Source organism: Aethalodelphis obliquidens, unplaced genomic scaffold (genome assembly GCF_003676395.1).
Source record: "Aethalodelphis obliquidens isolate GAN/ISIS:26980383/991018 unplaced genomic scaffold, ASM367639v1 scaffold17, whole genome shotgun sequence".
Taxonomy (NCBI): domain Eukaryota; kingdom Metazoa; phylum Chordata; class Mammalia; order Artiodactyla; family Delphinidae; genus Aethalodelphis; species Aethalodelphis obliquidens.
The window spans coordinates 24,947,421-24,961,214 of NW_020837961.1; the positions used below are offsets into that span (position 1 = coordinate 24,947,421).

General features: G+C 38.3%; 1 protein-coding gene across 4 annotated transcripts in view; it reads right to left on the reverse strand.

The window, feature by feature from the left end:
- SLC10A7 (solute carrier family 10 member 7) overlaps positions 1-13,794 on the reverse strand; it is a 252,970-nt gene that overhangs the window by 97,427 nt on the left and 141,749 nt on the right. The window contains exon 6 of one of the 4 annotated variants that reach the window (XM_027117111.1): positions 11,104-11,190. The exons of the other annotated variants lie outside the window; for them this stretch is intronic. Within the exon in view, the coding sequence (XP_026972912.1) occupies positions 11,104-11,190 (87 nt within the window). The remainder of the gene's footprint in view (positions 1-11,103; positions 11,191-13,794) is intronic. 4 annotated transcript variants of the gene reach the window in all.

Consider the following 13,794-nt stretch of genomic DNA (forward strand, 5'->3'; position numbering starts at 1 on the left):
ACCCCCCTATGCAGGCCAAAGAAAGCACATCTGTGGCCTGCGTGAAGTCTGTGGGCCACTTATTTGTGACCTCCGACCAAGGCCAACACATCCCTAACCATGAATCTATGAGTGTCGTATTTGAAAAGAAAATCCAATTTCAGTTCGAATGAAGGAGTGCCAGTGGTGTTTCAGCTGTCCTTCTAGAATGTCTACATCACTTGTATCTATATCCCTCCTTAAAGAACAGAAATCACTAATGATTCAGGAGATAAACTGTAGTGGTCAAGAGAGTTAATTCTCCACGACAAGCTACTGGTTCAACGAAAAACATAGATTTAGCAGTCTCCCTCTAGCGGCAGGGTCTTCTCTCCCTGGAACCACTTGTATGACCCCTCTAATGGGGTGTGGGTGGAGGGGTGAACCATTTACTATTGAATGCATAGAAATATATGATTAACATACATTTTAAAAGGGTAGATGGTGATGGTGGAATTTATATTACGGTACAAGGTGTGATTAAAAGGAACAAAAATAAATTTTTGACAAAAGCAACAACACTCATCTAAAGGAATGTGGTCCTTCGAGCTTGTTATTGAGAGAAGCCAAACTCATTTTTAAATGATGCATCATTCCAAACATTTTTCGCTGTCTTCAGAAAGAGTTTGTGTGCCACGTAAGAAAATAATATAAAATCATGTCATTCCTGAACTGGAAGACAGCACAGAGATTAACAATACTCTTGTTACCTTAGCTACACCTCACAAGTCAGTTCTTCTTGAAAGATAAACGTGGTGAAGCTGCGGTCTCCAGGAGAGGCTGTGCCCAGGAGAGGCTGTGCCGTAGAAAGCTAAGTGACCTGATGCTCAGAGGAGGGAATCACAATTTACTTTGCATAGGGAATAAGCCTTACACCAGAAACCAAGGCAAAACCAGCATGCTTCAGGAATTTCAAATATTGTCTAAACATCCATGAGAGTCTCTACTAACACTGAAAATCATTTGGAATTTTTAGAGAATTTAATGCGTTCAAACCCAGATGTACAGAAGAGGTGATGAAAGGCAGAAACAGATTAGAGTCACACTGCTGAATTCTTTTCATTCACTTTTTAGATTGCCTGAAATGCCATCTCACATGAGCATCTTTTAACTTAATAAGCATCTTGGTTTTCTTTTAATTGCATGCCTTCCTCTGGAGCAGCAGTTCCCCAGGGTCCCTAAGACCATTTTGGGGGCTCAGTGAGACAAAACACGACTTTCATGATAATACTAAGTAAGACACTCTTTGCCTTTTTCACCTTCATTCTTTCACAGTCGTACAGCGAAGTTTTCCAGAGGCCACCCAACATGTGATACTGAGAGATTTTATACAGAAACAGATATGAGACTCCAGCTGTCCTGTATTAAGCCAGACATTAAAGAGATTTGCAAAATGTAAAATAATGGTATTGTTCTCACTGGTTTTTCTTTTTGTTTTGGAAAATAGAGTTATTTTTCATTAAAATATGTACGTTTGCATATCACGGGGTTTACTGTTATTTAAAAATGCATTAATAATTTCCCAGCTTTAATTTCAAACGTGGTAAATATAGATAGATCTAACCGATACAAATGAAAACTCCTTGGGGTTTTCAACAAACCTTAAGAATGTAAAGGGGTCCTAAAAGCTTGAGAACGCTGTTCTTGAGGTAAGCTACTCACATCTTAGTCTAAATCAATTCTGTTAGGGTGCTTTCCTCTAAATATTAATATGAATGTAAAACTTCTATCGAAATGAGCTTTGTTAGAAATCAGGGAAGGTAGAGCATCTGGGGGTAGGAAGCACTCATCCGGGCAAGGTGAGCCTGTCAAGCTTGATGCAGAGGGGTAAACAGAGGCAGGAGAGCTAGGGGCCCTGGTGGAATGACTCAGGTAGAAGAGGGAGCAGAGAGGGAGTCAGGAGGGTGCAATGGCAAATGTTTGGATTTCAAAATGTAGCCTGGGACCAATGCTACATCTAGAAAGGGGTCATTGCTCTTCACCTTCTCTTACCTCTTATACTTTGGGAGACTCCAATCCAGTCTCCACACTGAAATGCAATCCTTCATTGGTTTCCAACTCGTCTTTAAAGACCAGGCATGACCTACAACACCCTGTATGATCTGCTTCTGCCTACCTCTCTATTTCCATCCCTCCTCATTCTGCACTGGGCTCTCCATGCTCCAGCCCCAGGGCCCCTGGTCTGTTTCCTTGACTGGGCTATGTTCCCTTCCACCTGCAGACTTTGGTTTCCTTCAGCCATCAAGGAAGGCTTCCTGCCAATATCAATTTCCCCTGAACATGCACTCTTATGGTATCATGGATCTCCTTTGTAGTACTTCCTATAGTTGCAATTTTACAATTACTTGTATGATTTTTAAATTATTATCTGTGTGTCCTACACTAGACTGTAAGCTTGGCAGGGGTCATTCTTATATTTACTCCATCCTGTATTCCCTGTACCTAGTAAAACGCCTAGGACATAGTATGAGTTCAATTAATATTTTTGAATGGAGGAATAAATGATTTCTTGCTTCTAGGACTGATTAATAATTATAATAACAATAATAGGGAGTATTTACTGAGCATAGACACTGTTCTATGTACTTCACGAATGTAACATAATTCTGAAAATAAGCCAGTGGATAGGTACAATTATTATCCCCACTTACAGAAGGAGAAATCGAGGCACACAGAAGTTAGACAATTTGGCCAAGGTCAAACAGTCATTTTTGAGGTCAGGATATGAACTCAACAGTTTGATTCTAGAGCCTGTAATATAATAACTGTCGTTTGTGGGCCCAATTTGTACTCATAAGGTTGCCATTCAAAATTATTTCCCATAGAAATCAACAAATGATTTACAAAGTTTAGGAAGCTAATTAGCAAATTGATGAGTGACTCTAATGGGGAACTGTGTAATATGTTCTGGAATTAAAGGTATCTAAAAAGCAACAAACAGTCATTTTTGCATTAGTGCTTCTGTAGCTTTCTATGTTTCATCAGTTAAAAGAGAAAAAAGACATTTGTACATTCTGTTTTCCAAAAGTAAAAGGGGATCCAAGAAATAATGACAAAAACGATGTTCTCTTCTAGACCTCTAGAACTAGATAGTACACATGTTAAGATATAGAAAAAAAATCTCTGATCTTTGAGAAATTACATTTTTTAAAAAGGAAGTGAACCCAAATAAAGCAATGAGCCTAAACTTTCCAAATTAAATAGATACATGTCCTCCTCCCCAATCTGGTTTAATTTCATTAAAAATTTTCAGTATGTTTATTTCTTAACAAACACAGGTTTTATTTATATTAACCTGGTCATTTGAAATTACAAATTAGTCTCATGAGTCTTTAAATACAAAACGTAATTGTAATTCAAATCTGTTTTTTTCTGTTATCACAGCATTCTTAAGAACGTATGTTACTACAAGAAAAACGAAGTGCAAATCTAGGAATGCTACAAATTCCAACGACTTATCATCTAAAACCTAACAATCTATTTCATCATTTTTATGTTTAATTTCAATTTTATATTGTTAGTATCTTTGTAGTTCTGTTCAGCAAATAACTATTGGACACCACTCTATGTCAGCCATATCCTAGAAGCTGGGGAAACAATGTTAAAGGTGGCCTGGTCTCTACTTTACAAGAAATTACGGTCTAGTTGCGGTAAAGTAAAAAGCCAGAGGCCAGATAATGGGGGGAGGAAGGGCTGTTCACCTCACCTAACTGAACGAGGGATTCTGAAAGGGGTGTTGTCTAAACTGAGGCCAGAATGATGAGTAGGAAGGGCCAAGAGACAGGTGGAGGTGGAAGGTTCTGGAAGTGACCTGGGAAGTGGGGGGACAGCGTGTACAAAGGCCTAAACACAAGAAAGTGTGCTCATGGCATTTAGGATAGGCAGGATGAATGGGATGTAACAAGCACCATTCTGGCGGCAAGAATCTCACAAATTCCTCATAAGATAACCAGTTATATCTACTAGACTTCTCACCTTCTAGTAAATCAAAGAACCAGAAAGGGCAATTAGATTAAGGGATACCCCCAAAAGTGTCATTTGGAATTTTAACTTTCCTCAGCACTAAACTTTTTAAAAAATATATTACCAAAATGTTAGCCAAACCAAACATTTCCAGGGCTGCTAGGTTGAGAGGTGGTTGGAGTGGAGGGTAGGGTAGTAAAGTTAGGAGCTTAAGACTGTCCGAATCTTCTATTGCTGGCGAACGTTTTGTTCTCTGGAGAATATTTATTAGTATGGCAAACTTACTCCTCCTGGAATTTTTGTTACTTGGCAAGGAGTTATTTCTATTCAAAAATGGAAAATTCAAAGACCTAAGACCCCTCACCGTATGGTAATCTATATGGCTTGTGTACTGGTGCTGTCTGCTGGGCCTCAAGTCATCAATTATGTATAGAAATGTACAGCTACAGCAGTAGCCAGTGTTGTGGGCCGGTCAGGGGTTTCCTAAGAGGAACAAAAACATTTGACTGTGTCTTCTTTTAGAAAACACAGGCTAGGTGAAAAGAGGAAAATCTTTGAGAGCAAATATGGGTAATCCTCAATATATAAATTAACTTCTTATAATAACTGGAAAATGAATTTTAAAAAAGTACTTGAAAAGAAACCAAAAATATAACTAGGGGAAAAAGTCTCAAAAATAGATATATGAAAGGCTGACATTAATTCATTAAAACCACACACTTTAGAATATACATCTATTCCTTGCATATTTGAGGAAAAGTAACTAAATGGGGTCACCAAGCTCCAGGCTCTCTGAACCAAATTCAATGGATTCTATTTTTACAACAAGGAGTAATCAATGTTATTTGAAATAAAATGTCTTGTAATCCCCAAACCTGGCTGGCTTCTGAGGTGTGAGATTCCATTCTAAATGAATGAGGCATTATTTAGACACTGACCAGAGGGTACAAGGACTATGACTGAAAATGCGATCTAAGATATCTTACGGAATTTTCCCTATTATCCCAAACACAAAAGCTTTCACTGGGATTTCAATAAATGTAGCTCTACACATTGCTGCAGAAATTTAGTTATTCTCCCTTTCTCTAGTGGATAGCTGGGGTAGCAGCTGGTGTGTTTTGTAATTAAAACGTGAGAAAGATCTCTCTCAGTACCTAGATAAATGTGCTCAAGAAAATTTGGAGAAATGATTGACTTTAAGTAAAATGACTCTATTTCCTTTCCTGTAAGACATCCGACAAGCTTTGAAACATCTAAGAGTGAGAGTCGTGCTTTCAAAAAGCATACCGATTTCTTCTGCAGGAAACTATCGTGCATAAAAACATATTTACATTTATGTAGATTTAAATGCACATGTTTGAATGTATATCCTGATTGTTCAGCACTATCTGGGTGGAATTTTTAAGGCCTGACTTTTATAAAATAATTTAGGTGACATAAATATTGTGAAGTAGCTAGAAAAAGATATCATAGTTTTATATTACTTTAAAGAGTATCTAACAGTCTCATTTTGTCATTTCTATAGAGGTTAGATCAAATGTCATATTATTTAGCCAAATCTATAAAATTGAAAGCATGTTTATAAATCATTGCTAAGTCATTAGGGAATGCCTGAAACAGATAAGAATTACATCAATTTCCTTATTTCTTAGATTTAACTGGAAATAGTTTGCTGAGCATTCATAGAAACTGTAATTTAGCAAAACAGTCTCCTGTGAATGCTAAAATACCTGAATTTCTCAGCTCTTATTTTTTAACACATGATCTCTGCCAGTTTAAATGTGAAATTTCTGACACATTTAAACACATGACATATCAAATTAACTACTTACTAATACAGTCCGTTAAAAAAGACAAAGCTACAGTTCCACAACAATTATACTTTAACTTACTGACTTCCATATTTTGGCTTATGTACAGTTAATTGAAGATATTGCAAATTCAGTGAGAAATGGAATTGAGGCCATTTAAAAAATATCTTTCACTGTAAGTTTTTAAATTCATGTTTTATTACACACATGAAATGTGAAGAAAATCTTCAGTTACTGTCTACTATATGACAGGTGATTTACATAAATTATCTCAATCCTTAGAAATTTATTATTGAATATTGCTCCAGTAAGGTACATAACTTGTCCAGGGGTCACATGGCTACTGAAAGCCCCTCATGTTATCCATCACTCAACAGCATACGACTTCCTCCTTCTTGAAACACTTTGTTCTTTGGCTTGTGGAATACTGCAAACTCCTCTTCTACCTCTTCTCCTAGATCTTCCTCCCTCACTTAGTTCAGTTCTCTTAGAAGACCTTCCCTGACTGCCTTATCTACCCCAACCTGCACCTACTTTCTACTCCTTTATCTGCGAAGGTCCCCAAGGTTGGGATATTGTTTGTCTATTTCCCCCTGTATTCTCAGTGCCTACAACAGTGCCTGGCACAAAGGTGGCCCTCAATAAATATGCTGACTGAACGGCTAGAAGTGTGAAGCTGGGATTCAAATTCTGGTCTTTCTAAACTCTAGGGATATGATTATTTTACCACACCTGGTTTAATTTCAAATATAGCGCACCTTCATTAAAAGTTTCCAAATAGTAAACTCCAAGGACACAATACATCTTTACAATGAATCCTAAAACCCTGTCCCTCTCTGCTCTACCCAAAGCCTATAACTAAAGAAAGATGTTTTACTGAAAGGAAGGGAGTGAAAAGTCACCTAGTCCAGGAAGAAAGAAGAAAGGAGTTAACTTTTTGCACACTTACCTTGTTCTAAGTACTATGTGTATAATGTGTGTATGTGCACGTGTGTATTTGCATGTCCATTTCTGTATACATATAATTCATTGCTATTTTATCCTCATGGCAATAATATAAAGCAAGAGAGTGGGCCCTGGCTCCCTCCTTGAGAAGCTTACAGCTGAGAGGCTGGGAGGGAGAGAGGCTAAAATGGGAGCAAACTGCAAGTTCTCCACTGGCCAGGCAAAGACGTGTCAGTTTTCCTCTGGGTCAAGTGACCCAAGGAAGAGATGGACTCAAGTCCTTCTGACTAGGACTCCAGCCGTAGGAGTAGATCACTAAAGGCCAAGGGCTGCAGCTGGCGTGTTAAGAGGATCACTGCCCATGCCAGGCAATGCTGTACTGGGAGGTTCCTAGTGAAGCAGGATTGCTGAAAAACCCGCAGCAGCGTCCCCCCGAGAGAAAGAGCTGGCCTTTGGCGATGTGCCACACTCGGAGGGCAGCAAAGCCCGATTATAAGCCAAGACACATCACTGTGTCCCTTCCTCTCTGGTCCCTCCTTCCCCCACGTACCTGATCCTGGAAGGGACAAAAACAGTGGCTCAGGAATGGGACAGGAGGTGGCCCAAGGATGAGAGAAGAAACCTATCACAGTTCTCCCTTCCTTACTGCAGATGGTTGATCGTGAGTCGATGGGGGAGGGGAAGAAAGGGGAAAAGCTTTCAATTAGCTAAGAGACTGAAGTTTTGACATTAGACTGGACTAGGCTTTTTCTCTATTTATTGAAGTACATCAAACATGGCATAAATTTTTACACATATATCTCATACACATACATACATACCTGGGTAACTGTCACACAGATCTAAATATGAAACATTTCTAGTAATCTAGAAAGATCCCTCATGCTTCCTCCTAGTCAAGTCCCACTCAGCCAAAGTCATCACTATTCTCACTTTCATTGCCATGGGTTAATTTTTCTCACCTTGAACTTCATATACATGAAATCATACGTACAAACTCTTTTGTGTATGGTTTCATCGGCTCAATCTTACGTCTGTAAGAGTTAACCATGTTTCTGGGTGGAGCAGTAGCTCATCTTTTCCATTCATATGTCATGTTCTATTGTATGAACACATCACAACTTATTTATCCACTCCCTAATGATGGACATTTGAATTTTTCCCTTTTGGTTTATGAAAAACAGCTGCTACGGAACATGCCTTCCGGTGGACATGTGCACTCATCTGTTGGGTATATACGTGACAGTAGAACTGCTGAGTCAGGGGTAGGCATGCATTTAGCATTCATAGATATTGCCAAACAGTTTCCCAAAGTACTAGAACCACTTTCCACTCCCACCAGCAATATATGAGAATTTCAGTTACTGGGCATCTGCATTAATACTTGCTATTGACAATCTCCTTAAATTTTAGCCATTCTGCACTTTCCTGATGATTGATGATGTTGAGTCCTTTTTTAGATGCTTTCTGAAGATCTGGATATCATTTTCAATGAAATGTCTATTCAAATCTTTGCCCATTTCTTATTGTGTCACCTATATTTTTTATTGATTGTATGAGCTATTTACATAGTCTGGATACGAATCTTTTGTTGGATACCCGACAATGTGTGTACTCGAAATATTTTCTCTGACTCGTGGCTTGCCTTTTACTCTCTTAATGGTAGTTTTTGTTGAACAGATGTTTTTAATTTTAACGAAGTCCATTTGATCAATCTTTTCAGATATAGTTATGATTTTGTGACTTGAGAAGATGTTCTCCCGTGTTTTCTCCTAGTACACTGGACTTTTTAATACCTGAAAGTGACTGGAGAAACTATGGTTTTTTTCTGAAATTTTATACAAAAAGGGGAAAGAGTTATTTCACAGAGCAAGTGTAAAAACAAGTACTGAGTGACAGTAATATTGCTTTATGCTTGTACCCAATAAGAGTCTAGCTCATCAATAAGTCAGTTATACTTGGTTTGACTATGAAGATTCATTTGAGAAGGTATAGCACCCTTTTTTTTTTTAAATGAACAATCCTCCCAGTGAGTACATGAGGCACTCCTGATTTATTAGCTAAGTTTATTATAGATATGACACAGCTATACAGAATCAAGACTTTCCATTATTGAATATATATCGAGTGCCTTAGGGCATTCCATACAAAGATATGCTTCTTCTCTTATAATTTGGTTTTCTTAGAAATGCTATTTGCTATTGAAGTTTAGTGTCATACTGAAGGGATGCTGGGCAGGAATTCAGAAGCGTTTCCAGTCTGCTCTGTCACTGACTACTTAGCAATAGCTCATCCACATCCATAGAGTTAATTTTCCAAAACTGTACATTACAAGGTTGGATTTGGATTTCTAACCTGTCTTTCTGTCCCCACCCAGTGACCCCAAACTAGAAACCTAGGAGTCAACCCTAACTCCTCTCCCTCTCACCTGCTACATCTATACCCACCAAGGACTCTATCCCACCTCTAAAATAACTTTGCAATATATCTTTGCTTCTCATCATCCCACTGCTACTTTCCTCTAGGCCAATGTTCTTTTTCTCTTGAATCACGGTACCAGCCTCCTAATGAGTTCACACCTCTAGTCTGGCCCTGCTCCAAACCATCTTCCATATGCAGTCAAGGTGGTTCCTCTAAGTTAATAATGACGAAGTCTTCTACAGCACTTACTCTGCGCTTGGTCCTTTATAAGGCATGATCTCATTTGATGTCTCTAACAACCCTAAGAGGGAGGTACTGTATTTCTCTTTCCTTTAAATGGAGTCATTGAAACTTAAAGAGGAAGAGCAACTTCCCCACGATGATTCAGACAAGGAAGGAGTCTGCAAATCTGATCAGGTTGCTCGCCCCACTCGCCCTTAAGTTCATCAAATGAACCAGGCTCTCTCTCTGTACTGGCCCCTGTGTGTGCTGTTCCCTCTGCCTGGAACATTTTTTTTTCCTACTCTCTACTTCCCACCCCTCTTTTCCCTGACTCACGCTTCATCTTTCAGGCATCAGCACTCCTGAGGTTCCTGAAGGTTGAAGTCTCTATTTACACACTCAAATAGTTCCCTATCTTCTCTCACAGCATTGTCCACATTTTATTTTGATACTTGTTTAACTGTCTTCTCCACTAGATGAAAATTCCTTGAGGGGAGGGATGGTCTATCTCGTTTATTACTGTTCCTGCGGGCCTAACCACGCGCTGCCGAACTTTTAGTAGGCACTCAATAAAGGTTAAAAGAAAAAAATGTCAGAAGAATATTTTGTGATTTGTGGATTGTTCAATGAGAAACACAATGGACCACAAAACTGTGAAATAAACCATCAAATAGAAATTATATTCTTTTCTCAAACAGCCCCCAAATAGATCATCAGGAAGTGTGTAAACTTGCTATAAGTTCCTTGAGTGCAGCATCTGTATCTTATTCATTTCTGTAGTGCTTTCCACACGACGGGCATTTATTAAGTGACTGTCAAGCAGAATTACTTGCGATGCCTCTCTTTGGATGCTTTTCCCTATCCATTACTGAAGACACACTCAAGACTCCCCTCAGATGAAAATACAGACTAGTATGAATTCTGGAGCCAGACTACTTCTGCTCAAACTCTAGCACCATCTGTTGTATGATCTTAGATAATGATTAAACCCTTATGTACCTCAGTATCTTCATCTGTAAAATGGACATAATAAAATTGTACCTATGATGGCTGTTAACATAACTGATGCCATCTTGGGCCCTTACAGTTTCTCCCGTCCTTCTGTGAACCTACCCAGTAATTCAGTTTTCTGTTGTCGAGAGCTTTGTAGTTAATAGATATTGTTCAATAATCATTAGAATCAGGTGGCCTCTATGCTGTTAGTCCCCAAACAATGATGAAAACCGCTGAGGAATTCTCAGTGCCCACAAGATTAGTTACTCATTCACGAGTCTGACTTAGGAATGCACATCCTGTTTCCAAGCACATACTCCATACCGTAGGTTAACTATAAAATTATCTCAATGGCCCCTTGGTGGTATGGAGTGCAGCTGCGAATGCTTCTGCATCATGGGCTGCCCAATCTCGCCCTGTAAGTTACCCTATAATACACTGATCCATTGATTACACTGATCAAAAATGAGCTGCCTGCCTCATTTTTCAGTCTCAAGATGCCTTCTCAGTTCGGTGGGCACTTTTTGTTCACTCCGTCCTCTAACATACCTACTTCATTGTGCTGATACAAGGATTACATGAGTTAACATAAAGTATTAGAATAGTGACAGACACAGAGAAAGTACTATGACACTGATGCTACTAGTAGTAGTCTACTACTACTGCCACTAAAACTAATCCTTCTCTTCTCTGAACTTCTTGAAAGCAAATGTGTTAACTATCTTTTTACCTCCATCCACAATGCCAGGTATAACGCCTCACACATCGTTGGTCCATAATGAGTATTAGTTGGGTAGGTTGAGAGATTATTGCATTTCTAAAAAGAGCCAATGCCAGAGAGTCAGATGAACGGTTTTTTTAGGTAGGTCAAATGTTCACTATTTATTTCAAGCTAAGTCAAAACTGTGCTTTGTAGGTAAGTTGGAAGAATGGGCTTGGAAGGCTTTAGAAGAGTTATTTTGATGGAGCCAATTAATACGAGGCTGCCACAGCAAACTCACAAAGAGGATTTAGGTCAGTGATTCTTGCTTCTTGTCCAAGATCCTGACAAGTACACAGTTTAAGAAAGAAAAAAAAAAGCCAATACACACAGTGGAAGCCTCTTCCATTTCCTTTTTAGTACTACTTTCATTGGAGAGTATCCAACAAGGTAAACTGCCCCCCACCCAAAAAGCAGACTGCCAATTCTTGGCAGAAACTGACATCAAGAGATCCACGGACGGAGCAAAGTATCAGGGGACTCTGTAATTCTAACTCGGCTTATTATATATTAAGATCACATTATTACAGCATAAAATCCAGTAAATATAGAAAATATAAAATTTTGCCAAAAAATTATGGTTCACTAATAATATCTTTTGTACTCCTAGAAAGCACAAAACACTATCTATATTTATATAAACACTGAATTAATCAATAATAAGTCAGATATTTGCTTCCTTTTTTCAAATATCTATATATGCATTTTTAATTTTAATTTTTATCTGGATTTTTTAAACTGTATTTTACTGTGTAAAATACAGTAAAAATCTCATATAATGATTTAAAAATCACAAAGTTATGTCCAAATATTATTTTAGTGCCTCATGATTGACGGTAGCTGACTTTATGACTGAGTTTAAAATTAAAGTTTATCTTTACTTAAAGCACAGGTAACAGAAGTTTTAAATTATATCATTAAATTAAATTAAATCATTAAATTCAACCTCAGATATTTAATAAACCAAAATTTTCTTATTATTGATAAATAATGCTTCAAAATTATAGGGATGGTTACCAACTTATCAATATCTGAAAGTTCTGCTCCAGCTCCAAAAGGTGGGTAGGTATATATTTACTGTTTCTCAATATACAGTAATTTTATTCAAATGAAGCAATGCTTTAGGCACTCAAATTCTGGAATCAGACAGTCTGAGTCTTAGCTCTGTTTCCTAATAGCTATGAGGACTTCAGCAAGTTATTATTTTTCTTTTTTTAAACTTATAATTTTGAGATCATTGTAGGTTCATATGCAGTTATAAGAAATAATGCAGAGAGATCAGTGTACCCTTCACCCAGTTTTCCCCAGTGGTAACATCTTGCACAAGTTTAGTATTGACAATATCACAACTGGGAAATTGGCAGTGATACAATCTACCCCTCTTATCCAGAATTCACCAGAGTTTACTGTTTTTAGAGTAAAATAGTTTTATACAACTTAAGAAAATACTTATTCTCCCTTCATGGAAAAGGGTCTACTTTCCTAAGTATTTCCTTCCAGATTTTCTTGGTCTTGCCTTTTATCATGCAGACAAAAATTCTTCTGAGTACCCTGTGTTGAAAATGTACTTGGGTTATAAATACATTAGAGGCAAAGAAACTTTATCCTTTGACTCCATATTCAGATCTTTTCCTCTTCTGAGCAACCTATAAGCAAGGCTTTTTTTGCTATGCATCCTAAAAAACATGGCTTAGTTAATCTACAAGGTATTTGTTCAGTTCCTGAGTCACTGGAATAATGTATGTATAGAGATCTGCGAGCTGTTTAATATCATAACAGTGCGACACCAAGATGAATACAAAGTTCTCACACTAATTCTCCTAACAGTTATAGTCTCTGCCTCTATAAAAAAAATATGTTAAAATGATAACTAAAAACCAAAACCAACAAAACAAAAGAAACAAACAAAAACTTATTTGGCTTTCCCTAGTATTGTCCAGTGCAGTGCTGTCGACTAGAACTTTCTGCAATGATGGAAAAGTTCCAGTCTGCACTGTTCAACACAATAGCCAGTAGCCACATGTAGCTATTTAAACACTTGAAATGTGGCTAGTGCAACTAAGGACCTGAATTTTAAATTGTATTTAATTTTCTAATTAATTTAAAGTTAATTAGCCACATGCGGTTAGCTAATAGTGTATTAGATAGTGCAGGTCCACAAACGTCAATTGTTCATGAATTCTTCTTCAGTGGAGACACTGAACGTCACTTTTCGTTTTAAATGATTTGCAATGTTATCCATTGGATAAAATTTGGGAGCTCTTTTCTACAATTTTACTTGAAAAGAATCACTGAAAATCAAATTGTCAGAGCCTGCACGAAGAAAAGTTTCTGTTTCATTGTGCTATGTTGGTGGGAGTTGGCTGAAGAATTCATCACTTTATCCAACATTTGTCTCCATCTATTATTCTCTGGTTCTTTAGGCTGTTCTATCCGCGCTGCATTACCAAGTGGCTTCAGGCAGACAAACATTAAAAACAAAACAAAACAAACGGGCTTCCCTGGTGGCGCAGTGGTTGAGAGTCCACCTGCCGATGCAGGGGACGCGGGTTCGTGCCCCGGTCCGGGAAGATCCCACATGCCGCGGAGCGGCTGGGCCCGTGAGCCATGGCCGCTGGGCCAGCGCGTCCGGAGCCTGTGCTCCGCAACGAGAGAGGCCAC